At 53.5% G+C, this 27,169-nt stretch overlaps 1 protein-coding gene across 1 annotated transcript; it reads left to right on the top strand.

Annotated features, from left to right (window-relative positions):
- LOC122378710 (actin cytoskeleton-regulatory complex protein pan1-like) lies at positions 1–24,705 on the top strand. Its single transcript, XM_043360146.1, has 7 exons — positions 1–3,261; positions 6,570–6,708; positions 14,799–14,954; positions 17,477–17,583; positions 19,235–19,381; positions 20,366–20,636; positions 23,522–24,705. The coding sequence occupies exons 1-7, from the start codon at positions 349–351 to the stop codon at positions 24,148–24,150; spliced, it is 4,362 nt and encodes a 1,453-aa protein (XP_043216081.1). The 5' UTR covers positions 1–348; the 3' UTR covers positions 24,151–24,705.
- Positions 24,706–27,169: the final 2,464 nt, after the last annotated feature.

The raw sequence follows: 27,169 nt of genomic DNA, 5'->3' as shown, positions 1-27,169 counted from the left end.
CGCTCGGCCGCGCTCCCGGCGGCACCGCCCCGCTCGCCCGCGGCCGCGCACCGAGTCGCGCGGAGCAGAGCTGTCAGCGGCGGTCGGCGTCCTGTCACGGCGGTGCAGAGGGCGGTCGGCCAGCTGCGGGCCTCGGCGCCGTGTCGCGTTCGGCAGTGGTGCTGCGGTAGCGACCGTCAGCTGCACGTGCGGTCGGCAGCGGCCGGCAACTCGCTCTTTGTTTACAGTGGTGAGTTTTGCGCGCCGCCAGAGCGGCACGTGTCTGTGAGACCAGTGAACTGTGTCCGTCACGTGATTCTGTGACCCGTGCGTGAGTGACATCGAGTGGTGGTCGTTCAGATCCTCAGTATGGCGCTGAAGCGCTCGGAGGCGCTGGGCACGGCCGGACGGTTCGCGTTCCACGACCGCGGGGACCGGGACGACAGTGGCGCGCTGGTGACCTCGGCTATCAATCGGTCACTGCTGGCCGGGGCCGCGCCCGCCACCGGCAGACCCACAGCGATGACCGGCATCCTGGTGACCGAGAGCAGGCGGGGCCGTCGCCGCGCGCTGGCCATCGTCTTCCGAGACGAGCCCGAGATCATCGGCTGCGACGGCGGGCCGGGCTCCGACGACGAGGACCCCGTGGTCGACGGCGACGACGACGAGCTGGCCGAGCCGTCGGAGGTGCTGACCGCCGAGGAGCGGGCGTTCCTCAACCTCACCAAGCGCAACACCGACTTCAACTCCATCACCAGCAACCTATCCGGCACGTCCCGCACGCTGCTGGACTGGGTGGACGAGAATGACCGCACCACCGAGCGCAGCGCGCTCACCGGCCGGCACAAGAAGTTCACGCCCGTGGTGTGTGTGGCGCCGTTCTCGACAGGACGCGGCCCCGGTCCGCTCAAGATCAACCCGGTGGCGCCCATGCAGAACGGCGAGGTGGTGTCGACAGGACGGATACAGGAGATGGTGGAGAAGAGGAGTGTGATCGATCAGGCCACCAAGCGGGAGCAGCAGGTTACTCGGCTGGACGATAAAGTCACCAGATTGGATGACAAAGTCACCAGACTGGATGACAAAGTGGATAAAATTACACGACTGGACGATAAAGATGCGAAAATTACACGGTTGGACGATACAATCGAGAAACCAGACGAGAAAGTCACCAAAGTAGATGACAAGATAACCAAGATTGACGATAAGAGTATCGAAAATTATGAGAAGCTAAAATCGTCGGAAATTAATGCAGCAGATGACAAACCGGTCGCGAATAAGTCAAATTCTCCTCCGGCCAAAATAAAAGCCGTATCAGCGACGAGGACTGCGGATGTGAAATCGACCACCGACACCGGAAGCCAGTCGGTATCGGAGGGCATAAGTCAGCTGAAAGCTGGGCCCGGCTCCCGCGTCCCCGATACGGGAAACGCGGAGCCTGCTAAGTCTGCACAGCGGTGGTCGGGTGGTGCAGACCGCAGCGGCTCTGCAGCGGTAGAAAGCGGCGGCGGCGGCGAGCAGCCGGCGCCCGCCGACCCGCCCATGAGCAATATTGACCTGATCAAGGCGAGGTTAGCGGAGAAAGCCGCCCAGAACGGCCCATCCTCGTGGCGCCGCCCGGGGAACCATCCCGAGCGAAATCGGGCCCGGCTCAACTCGCTGGACGGCGTGCCCAAGAGTCCCAAGCTGCGGTCACACCGGGCCCCCGGCGAGGGAGGCTCGGCTGTGGGCGGCGCGTCCGACACGGGCCGGACCAGGTCCCCGCCGACAGCCACCGAGCCGCCGTCCGCGGCCGAGTCACGAACAGCCGCGTGTGACCGGGTTACGGAGCCACCCACCCCAGCGGCGGCCTCAAGTGACGCCCACAAAAACGGCCCCGCTGCCGAGCGGCAACACTTGTCGGACGGGGACCGTTCGACGAGCGAGACCCCCGACACGACAGGTGACGAGGAAAAACTGGCCAGCACGGGGGTGAAACTGGCACCAGCCGATCATAAACCTCCCATTGTCAACGACAAACCCAAACTGGCCGCTAAGCCGGGGAAAGTAAAGCCGCTGGGGCAGCCGGCGGGCTGGGACGGCGGCGCCCGAAGGTCGAGCAGAGAGGTGGGGGTCGCTCAGCCCACTCCAGCCAGCCCCAAGGCAGCTGAGAGTCGTGCAAAAACGGACAGCGCAGATGAGCTGAGAAGTGCCGTGGATGCGGACAAAGAGAAGCCGACCGTGAATCTCTCGGAACGTCCCACGGGGCCGGACAAACCGCACAGCGGATTAGTGAAAGGTCAGAACGAGAATGTTATGTCACATGACAAGGCTGCTGACGATAGCAATCAGGAAAGTTCCTATTCACCTAAAATGCCTGTGCACAAAACCGAAGTAAAATCGAACGTTGTAGAGACAAAAACTCAGCGTGCCATGAAGAGAGAAAAAGAGTTAGAACGGCAACGAGAAGAGCTCGAAAAGAAAAACCGCGTAGAGAAAAAGGCACCGATTTCGAGCGACTCAGTCCGACCAGAGCCCCGTCTGCCGGAGACCCCGCAGGTCCCGGAGTCGTCTGTCACGCGCAGGGGCTCACCGCCGTCTGTCGAAGTGCCGCCTTCCTTGCGCAACTCGCACGGCAGCGGTCTGTACGCGCAGATCCAGCAGGCCGACCAGCGGCGGGCCTCCAGGGACGCGGGGCCGCCGCCGCGACCCTCCCCTCCGTCGGAGCCTCGCTCGGAGCCGGTGCAGGCCGAGCCGGCCACCTCCCAGACGCCCTCCGTCAGCACCGATGACGAGGAGGACGAGCTGCCGGCGCCCCCGCAGCGCACCGTCTCCGTCAGTCCGCGCTCCCGGCGGAAACGCGGCGGGGTCAGCTTCGCGCCCGGCACGGAGGACAGCCGGCCCGGCGGCGCCAAGCCCCGCTCGCAGTCAATGCCGCGGCCCGGCGCGCTCGACCAGCGACTGGGTCGCGACGAGGGCCTCCGAGGTCGGCTGACCGGCGGTGGTGGCGTTGCGGAGGAACGTCGCTCGCGGCGGGACGAGCCACGCTCGCGCGCGCGCTTCTCGCTCAAGAAGTTCCTCAAGTTTGGCCGTGACGAGAAGCGCAAGGAGCGTGACTTGGTGTATGGCGAGTTCCGCGCGAAGCCGGAGATTATCCACCCGATCGACCGGGCCGGCGTGGGCTGTGTGCAGGTGATCGGTCGGCCGAGCGAGCAGCGGCGCCGCGAGCAGGCCGAGTACCGCCAGCGGCGCGAGCGGCCCTCCCAGGACACCGCAACGACCCAGGACACCTCGCCGACGACGGTGAGTGTGGGGCGGGGCGGCCGGAGCAGGGTGTGGGGCGGGGAGCCGGGTGGAACCTCCCAATGAGGGCTATATTTAGTCCCAATGGTCATTTTATTTGGATAAAATTGTAGGTTCGCGTTACATTTTTGATAATACTTATACTCGCCACTCTGATAAAAGACGGCAGTCAAGTGCTGAAGAATGGAAAACGCTGATTCAGCGCTTTCCGCCCATTAAAACCAGTGCGTGACCGTGGATTCCGTTATGGGAAGTGGATGAATATCGCTGGTATTTCCATTATAGCGTTTCGGCTGCGTGCTCCTCTAGTGCAGACATATGGCGGAACTGGCGCATCTGCACGCGCATCAGCCACCTGGGACTGTCCGTCGTAACAACCACTAACAACCACCTCCTCTCTCTCTCTCTCTCTCTCTCTCTCTCTCTCTCTCTCTCTCTCTCTCTCTCTCTCTCTCTCTCTCTCTCTCTCTCTCTCTCTCTCTCTCCTCTCTCTCTCTCTCTCTCTCTCTCTCTCTCTCTCTCTCTCTCTCTCTCTCTCTCTCTCTCTCTCTCTCTCTCTCTCTCTCTCTCTCTCTCTCTCTCTCTCTCTCTCTCTCTCTCTCTCTCTCTCTCTCTCTCTCTCTCTCTCTCTCTCTCTCTCTCTCTCTCTCTCTCTCTCTCTCTCTCTCTCTCTCTCTCTCTCTCTCTCTCTCTCTCTCTCTCTCTCTCTCTCTCTCTCTCTCTCTCTCTCTCTCTCTCTCTCTCTCTCTCTCTCTCTCTCTCTCTCTCTCTCTCTCTCTCTCTCTCTCTCTCTCTCTCTCTCTCTCTCTCTCTCTCTCTCTCTCTCTCTCTCTCTCTCTCTCTCTCTCTCTCTCTCTCTCTCTCTCTCTCTCTCTCTCTCTCTCTCTCTCTCTCTCTCTCTCTCTCTCTCTCTCTCTCTCTCCTCTCTCTCTCTCTCTCTCTCTCTCTCTCTCTCTCTCTCTCTCTCTCTCTCTCTCTCTCTCTCTCTCTCTCTCTCTCTCTCTCTCTCTCTCTCTCTCTCTCTCTCTCTCTCTCTCTCTCTCTCTCTCTCTCTCTCTCTCTCTCTCTCTCTCTCTCTCTCTCTCTCTCTCTCTCTCTCTCTCTCTCTCTCTCTCTCTCTCTCTCTCTCTCTCTCTCTCTCTCTCTCTCTCTCTCTCTCTCTCTCTCTCTCTCTCTCTCTCTCTCTCTCTCTCTCTCTCTCTCTCTCTCTCTCTCTCTCTCTCTCTCTCTCTCCTCTTTCCGTGCCCTTTTCTTCCTCTTCCTCCATCTCATTTCCCTTTCTTCTCCCTTCTGCTATTAGACGGAATAGTCCAATTTCCTGTGTCTGTATTTCCAGTTAAAGCTGCAAGTCGTCCACCGCGCCTGACGGGTTGTGATGTTTGGCAATTATTGTATGTTAAGTAGATATAGTTCACACGGTGCGTTCCCAGGCATGTGGCACGCTCGCGGAGGTGCGTGAACAAATTCTGGCGTGCATGGCGAGCGGCGTTTGCGATCGGAAGGGTTAAAGGGGCGGTGCTAACGACCTCAATCCTATCAGTGCGGCTCAGTGCTCACGGAGAGCTAGGAAAATCCGCATGCATGATTAATCCGGATGTTATGAGCCTTCGAGAAATCCGCTTCCAGAGAAACATTGTCTGTGATGGCCTGCACTCGCTCGAGTTCGCTTCACTTCTCGTTGGCTTGCCTCAGGCTCCCCCAAGTGACAAACATTCTTGTTTGCCTCATGTTTGTTAGCTCGATTATGCCTCATCACCTGATTACCTACGATCATCGGTCGACCGCATTGTCATTATTGTGTGTGACATCAGAAAGCGTAACTTTTTAAGCTTAACCTATCTGTAATAAGGTAAAAACAAATGGGTGGTTGTCACAACAGCTGCCTCTGGAAATTAGCATGCGCCGCATCGGTACCAACAGCTTCAGAGACGATTACGTCTGTCGCTGCTAAACAGCTTGAGTTTGAATCACTTATAGGTACGTTATTCGTCTGATCAAGTTGTTTGAACAACAAGTGTGGTGCCTAAATTGAACGTCATTTTATCGCAGATACTGCGCATGAAGTGTGGGTCTTAATGAGAAGCATTTGATAATCAGTGACGCAATCGAGCAGCTAAGTGCATCCATCAATTAATCTGATCCGGTGTAGACACCAGACGGTACCTACATTTTATCAGTTCCCAACCCCAACAAGGCCGTTCAATGCCCGATTCCTTGACCTATAGGTACGTCAAATCTGCTCAAATGAATGTTGTTCCCTGAACTGTGTGTCAGCAACGAAAACACTGCGCTATTCTGCTCTCTGCGCTGATCATTAACCCTCGCCCGCACATGCCATTTTCCCATCCTAGAACGCACATGGGGGGGGGGTGGTTGCCACCCCCCCCCGCGCCATTTCGTTCCTGTTGGAGATAGAGCTTAGCGGTAAAGACCAAAAAGATTCTTTGGGAAGAGACGAATCCAACGATACCCAGTTTTACCTTCTCAGGTCAGTCATTGACCTTCCAGGTCAGGTCTAACTAAAAAATGTTGCTATTTTGGGTCAACGTTGGATATCAAGTGCGCTGCTTACCATATACCGATGACGATGCTGTTTTCTGGTGCCAAGCCAGCTAGAACCTCTTTTTCACACTACCCGACCAGATTTTTGCTGCTGAGGTCATGTCAGGTCAAGTTAGGTCAAGGTCAATAATATGTGTTTGTATGTCTGTGTGTATACTTATGTGTGCACCGATTGTTTTTGCGTCCATAATACATGAAATCAAGATCTGAGAAGCTTTTACCAAAAATGTAGTCAAAAAACTTGACAAAAAGTAATTTCCGCTTACCTAAAACGCAATTATCTTAGATGACCTAGGTTGACCTTGACCTTGACCTTGACATCTGTACATCGCCGAACAACATGTTCCATGATAGTTGGGAGGTAAGACTGGCAAAAAAGGCCGAAATCAAGGTGTCAAAAGCTCACAAGGCCCATAGCCAGCGCAAGATGTTGAGAATTGGCCATTTGGGTCATGACATGACCTGAAAAACAAGGTCATATCTCCGAAACCAAAAATCACAGAAACTTGAAATTTTCAGTGGACATCAAGAAAGGATAGAGGAGCAGCTATACGAAAAATCAGCCTTCTAGCTCTAAAAATGTTGAGTGCAGAGCAGAAAGACTACCTGGGGGGGTGGCAACCACCCCCCCCCCCCCATGTGCGGGCGAGGGTTAACATGATCGAACGATCCAATGCTTGTAATTTATTGCATGGTCTGCAGCTGTGGTCTTTTCGAGAGGACATCAATCCCCGTTCTCCCCACAGGTAAATCCTCCGTCGACTCCGCCGCGACTCCCGGAGCGTCAGAGTCACCCAGCTCACCCGACTCACCCGACTCACCCGACTCACCACGGTCAGCACAGCCACGGAGGACACCGTGCATCCACCGGCCTCACCCCGGAAGGTAAGGTGAAACACGCGGAACGCACCGGAGGGAGTGGTGCTCCGGCAGTTTCCCCTCCCGCCCTCCCTCCGCCGGGGGAGAAAGCACACTGTCGGTGAATCTCGTTCCATCGGGCAGTAAAACGCTGGAAGTGGTCATTAGTAGTTAGCTCATAACTAAAAGCTATAGAAGTGTGGTACTATTCCATAGACACCCTGCCTGATCAGTGATCATGTATAGCAACTGGGTTCGGTTATGTTATGCCTGTTAGTTTCTGATATTTTAAGTGCGCTCCCAAATACTTAATACCTAATAACATACAGCCGTAGACGATTACCTACATACCCCTACTGCTGTTAGACAGAGGGAGGTGTGTATCCCAGCCAACTGAAATGTGCATTAAAAGCGATGTGATGTAACATTTCATCACCTCATACATCGTTCCTGGGTCTTAGTAGTTGGATACAGGTGGCCATGACCTTTGAATGATAAACTAATTGTGATTGTTTATCGTACCGGAACCGACCAGTTTTTTTCTGCCGTCCATCGGCTTGCCATCTCTCTTTATGGACTTTGTTTGGACGAGTCACTAATTGGCGAGATGGTATCTGGGTCAGCGGAGGGTTAGGGCCGGCCGACCACTCATTGTGATGCTGCAGACGGCACCGGCAGAGTTTCCCGGACTCATTGTTGGTGGCCGTCGGGCGCCGGGGGTCGCAGGCAGACCTGGTGTGTTCACTGTATAGCGACTCTCTCAGGCCCGCCCCGATACCAGCCGCGGGCCGCGAGTCGCGACCCCGCTGACCTGTATGGAACTTTCAACTTTGATCGATCTGTGGCTCTTAGCCAAGCAGTCGATGATCTCGTTTCAAATTTCTGTGGTCTCTCTCTCTCTCTCTCTCTCTCTCTCTCTCTCTCTCTCTCTCTCTCTCTCTCTCTCTCTCTCTCTCTCTCTCTCTCTCTCTCTCCCTCCCTCTCTCTCTCTCTCTCTCTCTCTCTCTCTCTCTCTCTCTCTCTCTCTCTCTCTCTCTCTCTCCCTTTTTTTCTTTTTCTTTCTCTTTCTCTTTCTCTTTCTCTTTTCTTTCTCTTTCTCTTTCTCTTTCTCTTTCTCTTTCTCTTTCTCTTTCTCTTTCTCTTTCTCTTTCTCTTTCTTTTTTTCTTTCTCTTTATCTTCCTCTCTTTCGGTTTCTATTTCTCTACTTCCCGCTCTCTGTCCCTCTGTCTCTCTCCCTCTTCTTTCCGGTTCTGATTTGATTTATCTTTATTTTCCCTCTCATCCATCTTGGTAACTTTCCGTCCCTTTCCAAATTTCTGCATCTCTCGCAATCGCGACCAGTTTTCGTTGACCACCCGGAGCAGTCCGCGCAAAGTCCGCGTATAAGCAGCTGCGAGACTATACCGCGATTGACAGGTAAAGATAGCTCTGTTTGTGTCGTGAAGACGGCCGGCATTTTACATTCAAGAACGCTGTTAGCAGAAGATGGTCCACTGTCACTTGACCTAGGTTCACTTACAAACCTCAATCCTCATCCCTGTGTAATAAAAAGGAAATGTTACAGCCATTTATCAGTCGAACGTAAACATTTTGAATTTAAAGTTCCTCGCGTGCATACCAAGCCACAATCGCCTGCTTTCTATTAGAATCTTTTACCAATCTTTTACCATACCTATCCGTATTACAATTTTTATGTGCCATCAGATTATCACTTGAACAGGAACATTCCGGATTGTCCTTGACTTTAAATCATGGTAGATAGTAATCCTGCTGTCGATTAGCGGTCATTGCAGTTGCATTCCCTGAACAGGCGCCGCTCACTGTCATTATAGACAGCTCAGCTAACGGAGGTCCGGCATAGATGTCGGCGGCTTTCCTCGTGCTAATGAGCCTACTCTGGCCTCCTCTGCAACACCCGGCCCGGCCCGCTGCCTGCCGTGCTCCCGGACGGCGGCGACACCATCTGGTGCCACTGTCACCACTCCGTCTTCCCCGGGGGTGGTGCTGCTGTCACTGCAGGCTGTCTTCCCGGGTGCCTTTCTGCAGTCACCACCTCGCCGCGCCCGGCGCCGTCTCTCTCCGGTCACGGCTGGACGCCAGTTTCACGACAGATGAGATCGGCGCAGACACTGGGAAACTGATTGCAATGACGCGAGGTCGGACAAGGGACTCTGTCACTGGTTATCTTGAAGGCTAACGAGACATCATTAATCCTTTCACTAGCTTCGTTCTGACTTTTGCAGTAGTGTAAACGAGGTAAACTATAGGCTGGCGTTGTTTGCCATTCAGACTTCCTTCCCCTTGACTTATTAAGCTTGCCGTTTATTCCTTGTTGCTTATTTCTTCCTGTTTTTGCTAATAATTAGTTATCGTTGCAACGCGTGAAAACTGTGCATTTGCGATAATTTACAATTCACATGCACTTTGCAACGTCGTGAAGTTATTCATCTTTTTCCTACCCTGATCTATACATCTTCCGGAGAAGTGCACTCACGGACTTCCCATTCCCTCATCGGTCAGTCACCTGTCACGAGCTGAACACTGAACAGTCGTCCGTTCCAGGTCAGCTGACGCCAGACGTGCTCACTGTTCAGAGCAACGGTCCCGCACTTGCTCACGTGCCGCGCTATTCGATACCAGCGACACTGGCAGCAGGGCACGTGGCGCGTGGTTTCGCAACGTTTCCTCGACATGCTAACACGTGAGAGGCATTGGATGGCGGAATGCTCGTCGGGGTGTGAGCGAAGGCTTAACCACTAGTTACAGTGTTCATTGTTCATCGTTCGGTGTTCATATCTTTGGAAGCAGAGCCTCGTTTTGTTTCTGCAGCGCCACGAATGAAAAAGGAGCATGCACGTAACGTAGGCCTTTCGAATATCACCGTAAGGCACTAAAGGGTCACATTCCAACCAACCAATTATATGCACGCTTTTTGAAGCGGTGTGTTGATAGGACATGTCTGACTTTGCGTGATCCCGATCTACATCGTCAGTATCTAAAATAAGGACTGCATGCTGCTCGGCACAGATTGCAGCATCCTCTGCCCCTTCCTTGCATCCCAGGGAATACACTGTGGCATACCCCCACATTGTCCAGTGTTCGTGACCTGACTAAACATCGCGTCAATCGGCCCTCCGACCGCCCCGCGACCAAAACAGACCGGCGTCCGCGCCTCCCCGTATTTGGAGAGTGGCCTTGCTGGATTTGAACGGACAAGGTGACTCAGAGAAGTCAGCCGGTCCAACGGCCGACGCTGGCGGCCCCCGAGGCACGGTGCTGCATGCTTCCTACGGCACCGGCTGAATTGTACGGTAGACGATCGAAAGCAAGTGAAGGCGACTGCAACACGCTTTCATCGTGACATCAGAGATGATTAGCAATGGTGAAACGATCTCAGTGCAATCACTCCGTTCTTCCCAGAGCACAGCCTTGCGGGATTCCTGGCGCACTGACCATGACACAAGGCCGGGCTGGATGACGTCATTGATGCGCAATGCGAGTGTTGTCATCGGCTTACTCCAGGACCACGGCGGCGCGACGCGCGCTGTGACGCGCCAACACGTCGGCGGCGTCACGGATGACGAGGCTCCACGCCACCGATGACAACGGACGTCGGCTCTCTACACACGTCCGGTGACATGATGTGACACACCGTCAGTGATCTGGGTCAAGCTCTGTTGATGCGTCCCCGCGTGGGCGTGTCGGATGGGCAGGCGGGTCGGGAGTTCCAGCGCCGTCCCGCCCCGTGCCTACGCGGCTCTCCTCGTCAGTCCGCTCCTCTCGACGACTAACGGCCGGTGTCGGTTGGCTGGTCGCCGCGTGTCGAGGCGCACAGCTCGGACTGCTGGAGTGTGGTGAGCCGCGGGCCCTCACCGGCACCGCTATCAGTAGTGTTCCCCGCTGCTCCTCACGGCTCATCGCCTCCCTCACCCGTCCTCATCGAACCTCCTCACTTCTCCGCCGCCATCATCGCTCTGACTCGCGTCATTTGTTCTTGGATACGCCATAACTGCCCTGAACGGTGTCGCCCTCCATTGGAATTGGTCCGGAAATGCCGACGACCAGTTGCGACCTGCCAGCCAATCGCCGGTGGTCTGCGCGCTCTTGGTCAGTCCAGAACTCCGGTCTTATGCGGAGACGGTTGTCCTGCTTGAGGGCAATGCTGCGTAAAACCGAGAAGCGATCCGACAGTAAAGACCATGGGCGTTAGTGATGTCAATTACGGGAAATCGGAATACCGATACCAAACCAAATACCAACCAGAACCACGAGAAAATACCGAAACCAAACCAACTTGGGAAAATGATGGAAATGCCAACTTTTTACCGATTTCTTAGTCTCTTATACTTTAGTGAGGGTTTATGATACCAACCAAATACCAAACACATTGCGATTGAAATACCAAATACCAAGTTGGTATCGGTTTGGTATCGGTATACCAAAAAGTTGGTATCCGATTGACATCTCTAATGGGCGTCTTCTAAAATTGTACCCTGAAGTATTGTTTCCATGACGCTTCCATTGGCCGTTATTGTCAACGCTGTGACTGCTTCAAACGACATATGTGGAAAGCTGCAGGCTGCAGTCCATGACCGGATTGACTGGTTCGATCCCTGGTTAGCACGAATACTGGTCGGCTGCTTATCTACCTGATCGGAGCCAGGCATGGACTGTTGAGCACAGACACAACTACTTTCCTTATGGCGAGTTTTGTTATGAGCATATTCCGAGCATTCAGTACTCTCGCTCCTGTGCCAGTAGCTGCTTTTGCTCTGCACGCCGTCGTACAGCGGCGTCTCGCCTCTCTCCGGCTGCTCGCTCTGCTGCCTCCCCTGCTCTCCCTCTGTGTGCAAACGGCGTCGTCTCTGGTGTGCACCGCACCGTCACCGTGGGGGTAGTTGGTCTCGCTAGATACACATTACACACGGCAGGCGGCCTCCTGCCGAGCTGGCCCGGGTCGCGCTCGGCGGAGACGCGGGAGTGGGATCGGGAACGTCCGGAGACGCGCAGTGTGGTCGGACCAAACTCGACGACACGGAACGTGGACGGACTGGGGCCAAGCTCAGTGACATTGGGTATGGTCCGAAAAGCAGCCACGACAAAGAGGTTGGCAGGATGTTTGAACACCGTTCCCTTCCAGGGGAGCAGCGCCCGACCTTGATATTTTGTGTAGTTGTGGGTTGTTCACTAGTCTTGAGAAGTGACTCCCTGTTTCCCTCGTCGTGGCCTCGTGACGCACCCGGTGGCCGTTTTTCCCGTCAATGTCTGGTTATGGGTGGTGTTTTATTGGCTGAACACGTCACCGGTACTGATGTCATCGATGGGGGAGCGGCGCCGGTCGGGTGGTGACTCGGCAGACGGCACCGTTCGGGGAACGGTCGCCGATCGGTGACGGTTTCTATCCACCGATCGGACGCGTCTTGTCACGTCATCAGATCCGATAGCCTCTGATTCCTAATTTGGTCGGATGAGCACTGAGAACGGCGTGAAGTGTTTGTCCTGCTGGGTCGGTGAGAGGTTGGTCGTTTGACAATAAAGGCGTTGTTTCGACGTCGGGCCCGGATGACGAGTGATGGCGCTGCGGTGCCCTGTTCCGCTGTGTGCAATGCGCCTCTGGGAGCTCGATCATGTGAAGGTCTCATGTCTCAAGTGAACAAAGCATTTTGCATTCTCAGACATGCTGCCGGTTTACAATTTCAAATGGCATGCCCAGCTCATGGACGGAACGAATGCACCGACACGACATTGCACTGCGGCTTCGATACGGTCCAAGTGCACCTGCTCAACACATTCGGGCTGAAGGTGAATCATGTCATTAGTCATTGCCTCATTACTCATTGCGAATCCAGATATGCGAATGCTCATGAACCTTGTAGAGCTTCCAGCAGTCGATAGGAATATGAAATGAACGGTCTTCTAATTCACTTTTACGCCGCTGGCTGCTGATTATTATAACTAGCAGGAAGAATGCTGGTCGCTCCGATCGTATTGTTTTCAGTCAGCATACCTACCTACTTTATTTCCTCTGCAGCGTTCGTATGAAACTTATACTTGTTTTAGGGTATGTCTCAAGCATCCATTTTACTTCGCATGTATGATGTATAACTTAACGAAACATACACCATAAGGAAATTCACCCTTTGTTTTAAGTTTGAAAATAGCTGAGCAATGACCACTCCCAGATATAAACAGAAAGGACATGTTCGAAAAAAAAATCACAATCACTTCATGCAATCAACTGGCCTATACCTACCTACCCATAACCGCTAGCTTGTCATGTTGTCGCTTAGTCGAACGGTTGGTGCGCCTGCCGGTGGGTCGCCGCCGGTCAGTCACGTGCTGTCGGTCACCGGTCGCTGACCAGCGGTCACGGAGCGGTCTCTCTGTGGTCACGTCGGCCGGCCGCGGCGCGTGGTCACTGTGTATTTGTTCCGTACCGCCCGCCCGCCGTCCGCCGGGTGGTTTCTGTCGGCCTGTTTATTCAGCAGGCGTCCGTCTCTGACCGGATGTTTGCCCTCGCGTGGCAAACCCTCTCGATCTCTACCCGCTCGCCTCTGTCCTTGATGCTTAGTATGACAATCGGTCCCGTGGATCTTAACCTGTGGATTCCACATTTCTATGTCTAGGCGCATGACCGTCCTCTCCGTCCCACTCCTAGTCCTGCCTATTCTGTTGTGCTCGGAGCTTGCATGGCATGGTCCCGACCCGCCCTGCTTCTCGTGTCTCTCTCAGCCATCTCCCTGCTCGGCGGCGCATGCAGTCAGCTCCAGCCTCTCTCGCTCTTCCCTCACTGGCCCGTGAGCGAGGCGCCCCAGCTTTCCCCACATCCGCCGCCGCTTGTGGTGGTATGCGGGCCGTGGCGGTGGCCGCGGTGGGTCGGCGGGGAAGCGGGCTTCACTGCGCACCGCCGACCCCGGCCCTCCTGGCTCGCCCGCTCGCCCGCCCGCTCGCCCGCCCGCTCGCCCGTCCGCTCGCCCGCCCGCCCGTCCGCTCGCCCGCCCGCTCGCCCGCTCACCCGCTCACCCGGCACGCCGGCTGCGTGTCATGTGGGTCAGTGAGCCGCGGTGACAAGGCACACTGCGCTGTAGACGAGCCACAAGCTTGTGAGCGAGATGAGATGTTTTCGAGGGGATGGTTGTGGTTCGCCAAAGGTGATTTCCTTGAAGATTTGGCAACGGAACAGGATGTCTTTCTTCTTCTGTTGAGGATGATTAATTTCGCCAAATGCACATTGCAATGGATCTTGATTCACTCCTGATTTGTTTTTTATGCTTAACGATGTGAGCTACCAAAATGTGATAATAAAACAGACTACGACAGACAGCCTCGGAAATTGAAACCCTGCTCCCATTACAAAAGTTTGCTTTCTGAAAGACCACGACAGACGTAATCGGTAATAAAACTGATGGAAAACAGGTAGCGGAACATGACCGAATTGACGTGAGAACTGATGAAAGGTGCTTACCACACACCTCACCGCCTTGGATTGGTCCGGGTGATTGATGACCATTGGGTGATGGTCCGGTCTCGTCGTCACGGTGGTCCGTTCAGCCCGAGTGTGTGTGTTTATGTAATCGGTGCGGTCTCCGTGAATGTCAGGTGGTCATTTTTGTGTAACTGTGACAAGGACACGCACGGGTGGCGTCACGGTGCGCCTCAGTCTGTGGTGAAATACGTCACCGCCACCCGGCTGCTGCGTCCGGCCACCTGACTGCCTCGGCTGGTAGTCCACTGTCTGCTGCGGTCGAAAACTAAACGGATGATGACCACTCTGGTTTCTCACCCGATCAATGGTCGTTGGAATATTTTTACCAAATATTACGCGATTATTGTCAGTGGTTACCAGTAGGTACCTAACCTAACCATGTCATTTATCATCCATGCAAGATGTGAGTTTTTTTAGTTAGATTCGAAAATGCGATATAAATTACCGTAACATTTCAAAATTAATACAACAGGTAGACTTAAGCATATTTCAACCAATTTAAAGGCTCAAACCTATTTAAGGTGTGCTAAGTAATCTCGCGAGAGTGGAGTCTTGATGAGCCTTTACTGCATCGAGGTTGGAGCAGTTTCTTATCAATTCCCCTGAGTGCCCAATTTCGCTCTGTTTCAGGTCGCCCGAAGCCGCCGCCCCCGCCGCCGCCATCGTGTCGCCAATCGGGCGACCCGATGACTCCGCCCACCCGACCGCCGCCGCCCAATCCGCACCTGTTCAGCCGGTCACGTGACGGCTGGGCTCGGGCGCCTGACAGCGACTACGCCAATCTGGGTGAGGCAATGGCGCCCGGTCGCAGGGGCGGATGTAGCCAGCATGTCGGGGAGGCGAATCATAGCAGCACTGCATGATGATGGCACGATCAATGGGAGAACAGCATGCCTGAGGCTAGACTCGGACAAAGTTTTATGTTAAGGAATGTTTAACTTTGCCTGTTCTGTTCCCTGTTCTTCCCCCTATATATTGTTCACATTAATTGCACAGTTATGGAAATATTAAGCATATGCATATATCTTGTCCAATGGGGGTGCATGGTCGTTGATCATTTACATAAGCAAGGCTGTAAGCGCCGTCAATGAAAATGGTTGTACGGTTATAGTTGCCCTGATTCGATTTTGATATGAAAAACGCACAGCAGTTTGCGTATCATATCGTTCCTTAATTGTTGGTTTGTGGATTGATACCAAACACTGTATATGATTTTTATATATTTTCGGTCCAGCTTACTCAGACTCGCTGAACGAACTGCTGATTCTGACAGTGGTTTGACAATTTGTATTTGAGACTAACCCATGTGGATAGATTATAGATAGGGATTGATGAGTGGTGTGAAACGCCTGAGTTGTCATGCTTTATTCAAATCAAAGCTGATTGCTGAGTTAACGATTCAATATTTACCTACGATAAACGCACCTGTGCTTGGTAAGTAGCATAACATCATCAATCACGACAGTCGATAACACACAAGCCAGTATCCAACGTCAGACCGCTAGAGCCCTCGGACCACTTCACTTCAATTTTATCCCGGATCTGAAGCCCCCTTGTGCGGAACGAAGACCGACAGGGCGCCGTTTCCTGGCCTTCGCCGAGCCTTTCCTTCCCGTCCGGTCGACCGTTCTATTGAGCGCGTCTCACGACCCTGACGTCCCGTGCTGCCGACCGGGGGACGAGAGGCACAGCCCAGCAGAGTCGTGGTCGGCGGTTTAACGGTGCGGCGTCGGTCACACCAGCGCCGCAGCCTCCGCGGCCGGCGGCACGGCCTTCGTCCGCGCCGGTAGCCAGCTGTGCTCGCGCCGCGCCGCGCCGGACCGGACCGGCCCGCGGCGCCGCTCCGCGAAACACTCTCAGTGGACAATAGCGCCGATCGGGTGGTGGTCGGCGCAAAGGCATTCGCGGCGAGCAATAGTGATGACAGTGCAGTCAACAGTGCTGACGTTGCAGTCAACAGTACTGCTGCTCAGTCTTCAGTGCTGACCGCTCAGTCACCAATGCTTATCACTCAGTCACCAATCCTGACCGCTCAGTCAGCAGTATACCTACTGACTGCTCAGTCAATACTACTGACCGCTCAGTTAGCAGTGCTGACCGCGGGTCATTTGGCGCCCGACTGCCGCCGCTTAGTCCAGGTCCCGGAGACCGCTCCGACGTCAGTCGATTCGAGGCCCGGTGACCGCCCCGACGCCAGTCGAGCGGAACAGAGACCGTGGCCGTGCCTTTGTTCCACCTTCTGACTTGAGGAACAGGGTGGAGGGAGAGGAATGATGGTGAGCTAACCACCAGACTGCCAACATCTTAGCAGTGGCAATCGACGGAGGGTGCTAGGGGTTTCGGTCCTCAGTTTGCGTGCCACACCTACCTAAAAGAAGAACAATGTCTGCACAAGACACATTGTCAACAGTTTTTAAGCCCCTCGCAAAGTAAATCTTTCCTATTCTTTTTGGTTATTGTACTTCTCACAAACAAGTGTCGGCAAACCTTAGGTACCATAAAATGATTCAAAGCTTCCCTGGCCTTGTGTCGTCCAAGTCGTAAAACACACTTCCTGTATCTGGTATCACCATATCCCAGGTCCTAAAAACCTGGGAACGGCCGTACTGCACTGTGCACAGCGCGCAGCTATTTCCTTGACCCGAATCCAGTCACTGCGACAAATGTGTGCGCAGCCAGGCAGTGTGACTGTTCAGTGTTCAGTGACCACCCAGCGGTGACCGCTGCCGCGTGGTCCGCCTGCCTCTGTCCCCTGTTCCTCGTGGTGGTCCAGGAGACCGGTGACCACCGGACCGACGCCCGTCCTTCAGACCTGATCACGACTTGACGGCACAATGCACACACTAGCTCGAAAAGCATGTGTAGATAGATAATACGCCGTATTCAGCCTGTAGCTAAAGATGGCCGGTATGGTCAGTAGGCTAGGTCCGATTCAGTCTGCTCTCATTCTCGTTTGGTCTCTCTGCAGACGATTTTCTGTGTCTGAATTCAGTTCCACCCAACGTGTAAAGACCGGAAGCCTTTTGCACCACTATACCTAACAAGGTAGATTTCGATTTATTTTTGATTAGCTTCTCTTGCACCGTACACTCATTCGAAAGACCCCACCGATAACTTCCTAGATTTTGTATCGAGCGGCTGTAGGTTAGCGTTATGGGAGCTGGTGTAAGATGAATTATCAGTTATCACCGTATGCTAGTTTTAAGTAGATGAAAATAGCTATCCGATTCTACCTAGCTAGGTATTTTGGTGCAAGAAGTCTCTGTTCAGCTCGTTCGCGGGCCTATTCAGTGTGTCTGGACCCGCAGGCGTCAGCAGGGCGGGCCTGACGCCGAAAAAGCCGGGTCGGGGGTCGCGCAGCCGGGAGCGGTCGGAGGGCTCCGCCTCTGCCGACCACCAGCCGCCGGCGCTGCAGGTGCGTGACGGCCCGCTGACGTGACGTGTGACGTGGCGTGACGGGACGTGACGGGGGAGTGGGTGTGACGTGTGCCGTGCAATCCGGTCCGTGCTTTGGTGGGAGACGGCGGGATGTGAGATGGCTACGGGAACGGAACGGGACGGGACGACGACACTCGGGACACGACTTCACTGGGATCCGGGCCGTGACAGGACGGGACAAGGGAGAGCGAACGTAACGAGGACCAGGACCCGGGCTGAGCGGACGTGACGGAGGGGGGGGGGGCGGACTGGACCGGACCGGGACGGGTGGGTCTCTCCGGCCTTCTACCAGCGGAAGGCAGGCGATGGCCGCCGGTTCCGCGGCTCCTCACTCTTCCTGTCATTGTGGCGAACCAGTCTGCAGCCGCCCCCCCCCCCCCCCCGCCCCGTCTGGACCTCTTCCCCCCCCCGTCCCGCAGCCGCCCGGCCCGAACTCCCCCCCCCCCCGCCCCTCTCGGCCCGGCCCCATGTGGGGTACATGGTGACTGCAGATGCACCCGGGGTGGGCAGTGAAAGTCGTCCGGCTGGTCCTACTCCTGTGAGCATGAGCTGCAGCCAGACCCGTCCGCGGCCGGCCGCGCCGTCTGTTGACACGACATTAGGCAGGATGTAGATGGCATGCTGGGCGCTGCTGTGTGCTGCATGAGGGCTGCACGGTTCCACGTATGGGCTCCAGAGCACCCCCTCAAGGTCGTGGCGGCCGGCCGGCTCACTGAATGGCTTTGTGTTATGTAGATGGGGGTTGTCGAGATGCTTCACGTGGCTTCTTAATTAGGAAATGCTCACCAACGTGCTGTTAAGACGTGTAAACGTGATGCCTCCTAGATTGTTTATATGTGCAGGCACCTTTGTTTGGCATGTTTGTGTGAAGAGAACAAAGTGTTGTTTTAGTGAATATTTTTGCCTTTTAATCGTCGCTGTTGATTCGTATTGGTCACTTTACTTAGCGACTAGATTAGCGATTAGCGATTATCGATAGCGATTACTTAATGCCAGAAAAAATACGAAAAAGTGAATTTTATTCCTTAATGTCGCTATTTTGCATTTAGGTACAGCCTATAGGTATGTAGGCATGTGCCTACCTATTCGACGAGGGTTTGTGTGGGCATTAATATATAGGCATCATGTCCATCGAATGTACCACTTTCCGTATGTTGGTTCTTTTACCCCGGGTGCTTTTGGCTAGCTGTCTCGTCATCACTGCTTTCCTCGTGCTTTGTAAAACGCAGTTACCTATAATGTAAGCCGTATTGACGTCAATAGGTTTCTGGATCACCATGTTTTTTTTTTTTTTTTGCCCCTTGTATATATGTGGTCACTGTTCATCCCAGTGTACCCATGGAGCTTTACACATTGGATGACTTCAGGCTCAGTGTGTGTTGTACTGTTGTACGTTCCCGTGCTTTTCATGAGTGTTCTACATGGCCTTTATCATTCGTGTGCCTTGTGTGATCCGTATGTCATCTATGTGCCTTGTGTGACCGGTATGTCCTCTTGTGTGCCTTGCGTGACCCGTATGACCTTTTAACGCAGTCCACCTCGCGTCCCCTCTGACCGGGCCGTGGTGCCCCCTCTGACCGGCCGCCCCCCCCCCCCCTGACCCCTCTGACCCCGGCCCGGTGCCGCAGGCGGACCAGGTCGGCCTGCGTCGTCAGCAGCCGTGCCGCCTCAGTCTGCGGGAGGCCCCCGCCTGCGGACCGCCTGCCAGCCTGCTGGACAGCTATGACGCCGTCACGGCCGCCAACAGGGAGGCGCTGCAGCAGCTCTGTGAAAAGGTGAGGTTCCTTCGAGGTACGCTGGTGGAGCGAACGACACACCTGTATGTATGAGACCGGGAGCTTGCCTGGATCCATGGCGGCAGAGGGCACGGAGCTTTGTAGCATTTCTGGTAGCTGCAGGTTGATATACGCTGGGAAATGTGTAGTGGTTGAGTTAGTACCTATAGAGTCCTTTGGCTAATATGAGGGATTATTTGCTGGAGCAGAATAGACAGCAAGTCATAAAATATACATAAACATGGCTTACTGTGGAGTGAGCTCTTAAATTAATGACGGATAATTTCCCTTCAGATTTATACGTAGTCATACTCGTAGCATAGAAAACAGACTTTTCTTTATGCATAGAGGTGTCTGTTCAATAGAACTATTAGAATGCAACGACTCCTGTTACGGTAACGTCCTGTTTTCCTCCACGCGGACTCTTCTTCCTCCATAAACACATGATTTTCCTTAATTTGTCATTTTTGTCCAGCTGTCAGAAAACTGTCTCCCTGAATCTTTCCTTCTGCCATTATACATTGTTGGATGCTAAAAAGATACTGCTGCCCCTTGTTAATAGACATCAGACATGCTACCTATTGGTGCATTGTGTGTCTGTTAAAACGTATAATTGTTATGTTATGTGTTACGTCGGTTACGAAGCGCTATCATTTGCTTTGCGAAACGACTTTTGGCGTGGTACAAGCTAATTCGAGCTCGAATATTTCAAAATTGTTCATCACTAGCTTCTGTAGGCATCATCTGATAGTCTACACCCCTCCCTCACCGCATGCATATTGCCTACCATACTTTACCTTCATTCCACCCAGCTCTTCCGTCGGTCTAGTTGGTACACCACGGGACATATCGGGACTCCTGTATGGTCGAGCCGGTCGGTATGAGGCTGGGATGTGGTCTCAGGTCTGTAGCGGGTCGGTGTTGGTGCTAGTCGCTGCTTCCCCGGTGGTCCCAGGCTGCACGAACCCGTCCTTCCGCCGGCAGATGTCGGGCGCAGTGCCGGCGCCGCTGCTGCCGCTGCAGGCAGCGCCACTGTCGCTGCGCGATTTCCAGGTGTCGCCCCAGTCGCAGCTGCCGCTCGGTCGGCACCTGTTTGTGGAGGCGGTGTGCGGCGGCGAGCCGGTGGCGCTGTGTCTGACCGAGGGCCCGATGGCGGCCGCGCCGCTCTCAGTGCCGTCCGTGACCGACTTCACTGACACGGTGCCGGCCCGACTGCTGGCTGACCCTCACGGGCCGGACGGGTCACAGCGCATAGGTCAGTCGACCGACCGACGTTCGGCCAGCCGGGACCCCGACCGCCGCTCAGACGACAGAGTTGTCTAAAACTGACGCATGAACTTGGTTGAAAGTAAATTATGATGTAATGGCTGCATATTATGCATGCTTCTGTTAAATGCATGAATAAGTTTCAGTGGTAACATGGATTGCGCCTTATGTCGTACCTACGCGAACTCCTAGTACCTATCTTCTGGCAAATGGCACCAACTTTTCACTCATATACTTTTTATTTCGGGTGATTGCACTTTGTTTATAAATGTTAGGCTCAATTATTTGCATGCAGTCATCGTGAAGTGTTGAATGTTGCCTGTAGGTACCTATGTACCCAGGGGCGTCGCCACGGATTTTTGAGTGGGGGGGTCGGGTTTCTAGTCTTCACCCGATGGGTAGGGGTGTTTTTTTTTTTTGCCACACTTGCCAGTTTTGTGCGTGCGTATGTGCATGTGTGCGCGTGTAACAAAGCGGCGTGCAGCGCCGCGAAATTTGGTATAACCTATTAGGTAGGTATACCTACCTACATCACTTGCGTAAAAATTATCACTGGTCACTTAAGGTCAGGTCGCTATGTCAAGTTCAGTTATACGGTATACCTCTATCAAACTTTCCCCTCTCGCCATTCTTGTAGCTTTTCTCCCATAACTTCGAAATTTGGTACACTGTATACCTAATGTATGGGGTTATACGTGTCAGCAATTCATGATTCTGAGGATTTACATCTATGATCTGGAGGCAGGTCAAATACGTGACCTCATCATTAGAAAATAATGAGAAATTATAAAAAGCACGAATGCCTCCTGCTTTGAAAAAGTTCGTCAGAAACGCAAAATATCTTTGGAGCCATGACAAATCAGCTCATCATTGCCAGGGACAGGGTGCAACTTATGGCGAGTGATGACTCGAAAGGTCATTAGTGGAAATGTCCATCGATGGCCACCAGCATTTTTTTTTCTACAACTTTTGACGAAGACGCGGTAGAGCGATGACAGCACCTGGAAGGTGTTCATAGTTCAGCTCAACAACACGGATCCATTCATATGCAGCAGGAGGTCCTTTTTCGATCTGGACATAACGTTGACCTGAGGTCGTTTTAACGTTAATTCTGAATGGTCAAATTTTAACTCATGTGACGCGTCTCAAAGAGATAAACACAGTGGTGACAAGACAACATATGTAAATACCATACAAACTCACGGAATCTAAAGTTATTGCAAAGCAAATGTTTCGGCAGAATCTGTCCAGTTAACTGTTTGCCTTCTATGGGCAAAACATAGACCTGAGATGAAATCTGACCCGAAGCTAGCGAAAGAGCGTTGAAAGAGCTATCGAATATGTTTTCTGCTTCACTGTAGCCCTTCTATTGGTGGGCTCCCAGTCGCTAACTTATAACGTATACTAAAGTAACGCTGATGTATGCTTTCGACCCCTGATCGATCTAGAGGTTTGCGGAAAAAAGAGCATGCTGCCCGTGACGAGAGAAAGCCGATGATACCCATTTACAAGGTTTCGGGTCATCTCAGGACTCAGGTCATCGCCAATACGTAGGGAAACTCGGGACCTGCTAGAACTTTGCGAATGTAAGTTGTGATGGTTTTTCGAGGTTCTGATTACGAATGTTATCTTAGTTTTGAACGAAGATGATGACTCCATGCATTTGGGGTAGATCAGGTCAGGTCAGATCGACCAGTACCTAATAGTGGATGACCACCACCGATTGCTTCCTAACATGTTATACATATGTATAAGCAACACAACTACTTCTTAAATGTTCAGATGGGCGCTAAGTTCAAAATCAGCTCCAAAAACTATCCTATACCTAAATTAAAAGCATGTTATGAAAAAGTGAACCAAGGTCATCTTTATTTGAATCAGGGATATCGATTTATTTTTAAGTAGGTGATTAACACGAGCGCACCGGAAGTTTCGTTGCAATCAGCTCCTTTTGCGCGACTTCTTTGCGAAAGCCCGAGACGGTTTCATCTGACTCCCTTTCCCCTACATGTGCACTGTACAGCTAGTTGTGACGATAGCCATGGGGCTGAGGCTAGTTTGTAGTTGTAGTTAGGTTCTGATCCGACGAATCGACTGCGACCATTTTTTTTTTTTTACGATCAGACGAACGCTCGGGGCAGTTTTGGCGCGTCCAATCCTTTGAGGGATAAAAAGGTACTAGAATGGTGGCTACTTAAAAATATTGTTGTGCTGGTGTTCCCCGCCCACAGCTAATTGAACTTTAGGTAATTGGCTAATTGGCTTTAGGGAGCTCTTGAAGCGATTCTGAATCTGATGTATTTGTTGGTGTTGCTGACGCCTGCTTCACTGACATAAAAGCTAAAAAAGCATACTCAGCATCGCAAAAAGTGGGGGGGTCGACACCCCCAGTTTTCAAGAGTGGGGGGTCACGACCCCCCCCCCGACCCCCCCCCCCCCCCCCCCCCCCGTCGGCGACGCCCCTGTATGTACCCATAGGCATGTTCCTAATTGCTCAAATTCGGTAGTTCTTCCAGTGTCCTAGTTTAATACCATCTCAGGTGTCATGACAATCTAACGATCTGTCGCAGGCCCTCTGACAGTCCCTAGAGTCTAGACCCTCTGACAGTCCACAGTTGTATGATAGTCTTTGGTCTTTCTGACAATCGCTGGTTGTTTACAGTCCCTAGATATCTAACCTGACGCTGGCGGTGACTGCAGTCATCTGACCTGACAATGACAGACCCCAGTTATCTGACCTAACGGACCCAGTTGTCTAACTTGATGGTCCCCAGGTCGTCTGACATGCCCTGTTGTTGTATGGCAGTTTCTTAGCTCAGCTGGAAGTCCCCTGATCGTCTTTTTTAGTCTAACCGTTCTCTGTTGATGTGGCAGGCACCGTCCACGTGATCCCCGCCGCGCGGGTGCGTCCACTGTCGGCGCTGCTGGACGCCCAGCCGGCCGAGGCGCCGCACTCCGCCACCCTGCTGCTGCTGCAGACGGTGCGCCAGCTGCAGCTGCTGCCGGCCGTGGACGAGCAGCTGTCGCAGCTGGTGGCGCTGACGGTGGACCGGCTGCAGCCGCCGCGGCTAGCAGCCGTGCTGTCTGCGCCGCCGCCGCCGCCCGGGGCCGGCCTGTCGCCCTGTGTGGCCGCTCTCTCGGTGCTGCTGCGGCTGCTGGGTGTGCCGGCGGCCGTGCAGCGGGCCAGGGATGGCCGCGGCGTCAGCAGTGTGCCAGACGGTCCCCAGGTGACCGAGCACGAGCTGCTGGCCAGCCTGCTGCAGCGGGACGATGACGCCTCGCTGCGCCGCGCCGCGGCCGTGCTCGGCTGCCTGCTGTGGGCGCCGGCCGGCCTGGCGCCCGCCGAGGCGCCCCGCTGGCTGCACCGGCAGCGCGCTGAGCTGCTGGGCGCCGCCGTCCGCTGGGACCAGCCGCCGGCCGTCGACCAGCTGCTGCGACTCTGCTTCCTGGCAGAGACGGACCCGGAGACAGTGACCGATGCCCTGGAGCTTATCAACATCTGACGTGGATTATAGAACACGGTGGCTGTTTTACGCGTTCGAGATCTGATGGGGCTACAGATGGCCTAATGCGACAGGAGACAGTCTTATCGTCGACTCGTAGTGATCGCGTTAGAGGTACGGAGCACCGATGTGTCCCGGTCTCCTCGGCGCTCAGGGCCCGGTGAGGGCTCCACTGTGTTTGTTATAGATGACACCGTGTCCGCACTCCCGAGCGCTGTCAGTCGCCTGTGGTGTGGTCCGACGCCATCTGTGTGATATGCTGGTCCAATGCACTGTCCTTCGTGTTCTCAGCAGATGTCGCGAGAGCTTTCACAGGCGGCATCTGAGTCGGACTCTGGAGCGCTTGGCTGTTCTGATGGGACTATTAGAGAGGACCAAACTGCTTACCGGTGTGAGCAGCGCTTTCTGACGTATTTACGTTTATATATGCAGATCGTGCCTTATTTTGTACCTAATATTTGTGGAAACATGGGTTGTATGTAGTATGAGAAGCATGTTGTGACGCTGAATCAGTTATTTGAATACATATGAGGTTGGGCTGCAGTACCTATACAACGCTGAGTTTCATTGGTGGTATCTAAGGGACGTGAGGAAGTGTAGATCCATTTCTACAGCATAACTAGACGATGAACTTCATAAGACGGTTGGTGCTGTAGGTGTTGTGGTCGGGACAAGAATGGCGTGTCTCCATGGCAGGCGTGACGCCACGCGTTGTCTTCTCGTGTGCGCTAATGAGGTGTTAGATACGCGTGCTAAATACGATGGAGTTTGGTGATCGACACTGCCGGCATCGTATCGTGGAAGCCATGTGTTATCCATATCCATTGCGTCCATGGATCTGCAATGCTGGAAATCATGCAGGAACTCGGTACATCCCCGACCTGTCTAATATTGTTATTTGTTACATTAGTGACACAACAGATGAGAACCAGCTTTCTGCGAAGCACGCGTTATTACTCTGTTCGCGGCACAATATCCCGCTGTATTGCAGCCTGCAAGAGCGGCTGCTGCCGTATGTACAACATAGTAACTTCAGACTCGCTGAGCGGTTGTTCTCAGCAGGTGCTGAGATACAACAAATGATTCATACAATTTACTTATCAATTCATCTAGATTTAACTATTTTAATTCATCTTTGAATATATTAAATAGTTTCATATACGAGTTTGCTTATCTATGTACGAGACATATCCATTTCAGCAGCCTAGTGCCTAACCCTCAAATGAGCCTTAGAAACTCTGGTCGTAACAATAGCCATATGCGCGTCGTGTCTGTGTGTCGCTGGACCTGTAGACGGTGGAGCTGTGTCGCTCATTTCACAAAGCCCGCAAACTGCGCGTGTTCACCTTTCGTCGTCTCTACAACCTCTGCCATTTGAGCTAATTCGATTTGCACCGCCATCCTTGCTGGCCTCAGAACACGGTAGCACTCCAGGTAACGTCGCTGGAAATGGCAGCTCGAGACGTTCCGTTTTATAATTCAGACGGAATAATTTAGGTTATGTTCGCGGCAATGAGCTCAAAGCACGCTATGTGGGCTGGGCCTGTCAAACAGCTCTGAACGCAACCCACGGGCTGCCGAATGCGTACGGCCTGACCGTTGGACATAGGACCCATGGAAGCAGGTCTATACACATTACACCGGTGTGGTGTGGATCAAACAAAATGCAGGTCGCTGGTGGGAGCCGATTCAATTGACAACTTACTTGAAGTTGACACTTACCCTTAGCTTGCCACTTACCATAACCTTGGGTCCTCGATCTCTTAAATTTAACTGCTTGCATGCCGTAACAAGAACCCACTTACCGTACCACGAAATTGAAATTAAACGGCACCTGCGGTCCTGCAATTACTCTCCGACGTCTTAGGTATGCTCCCAACCAACGTGCATCGTAGCATCCCTCGGTAGCTGGCGATAAGCGCTCATTTGCCCATTATTGGACCGTTGCCTCTTGACCTGTCACGAAGGGAAATAAATGAGTTTAGCCGCCGTTTATTTATGCAATTACTACAGGGTTCAGAGGCAAATGTGCGGATAAGTTAATGAGCGCAGCTCTGCCACCCTGTCTCATTTAAATGTCACGTTGCATGCACTGGAAATTGTTTACCTACGTGAACTCAATAACGTCATCTGTAAGAGATATATTGCTTCCAAGTTATTTTGCAAGAAATGCATAGTGATCTTTCGTGTTATTTCCTCGAGCAGCGACATTTATGTCGACCGTTAAGAGTTTAAACCTGAAATGTAAAAAAAAAGACTTTGAAAATTTATGCAAACTTTTTTGTGACGGATTATCGTGTCTCTATTTCTTTTTGATCTTCTTGGGAAGCTGTGGGTCTCACGAGCTGCAGGCCGAGCAACATTTCCATATCGGAGTCGTCCGATATATTTTAGCGGCCCTGCGGCGGTGTGTGATGTGCAGGCTGCAGCCCCATCCAGCCTGTCTCGTCGTATGCCTCGGACTCGCCGCTATTTCAGTGGGATGAGAGGCGGCTGGGAGCTACCCGCCCTACTCGGCTGGCCCGAGCCCAGCCGCCCCACGTGTCCCCAGACCCCAAGCGGCGGCGTCGTGAGTGGTGTGCTGCCATCCTTTCCGAGCCCCGAGCGACGTCGCGTGGTTCCAGCTCACCAGAATCCCTAGAGCTCTAAGTTAACTCGGCTGGAGACAAACATGGCGTGAGCGCGGCTCGGCGCACTAACTCGGAACTTCAGACGCATCGTGGAGGTGGAGCGACGCAGGACGAGACGTGAGGCCCTGATGATCAGAGCGGGAGTGGCACTGGCGGAGGCGCGGTCCCGCCGCAATATTGTTAGCTGTGGCTCCTGCTGGTGTGCGGTAGAAGTTATCCAACCGTCGGAAAACAGCGGGTGACAACCGTCGGAAAACAGCGGGTGACAGCCACCTCCAACCGTCGGAAAACAGCGAGTGACAGCCACCTCCAACCGTCGGAAAACAGCGGGTGACAGCCACCTCCAACCGTCGGAAAACAGCGGGTGACAGCCACCGGGAATTATTTGA

This window comes from Amphibalanus amphitrite, unplaced genomic scaffold (assembly GCF_019059575.1).
Source record: "Amphibalanus amphitrite isolate SeventyFive unplaced genomic scaffold, NRLGWU_Aamphi_draft 000063F_arrow, whole genome shotgun sequence".
In the NCBI taxonomy this organism is placed as follows: domain Eukaryota; kingdom Metazoa; phylum Arthropoda; class Thecostraca; order Balanomorpha; family Balanidae; genus Amphibalanus; species Amphibalanus amphitrite.
Note: the sequence above shows the minus strand (reverse complement) of the source record. Positions and strands in the feature narration are given on the sequence as shown.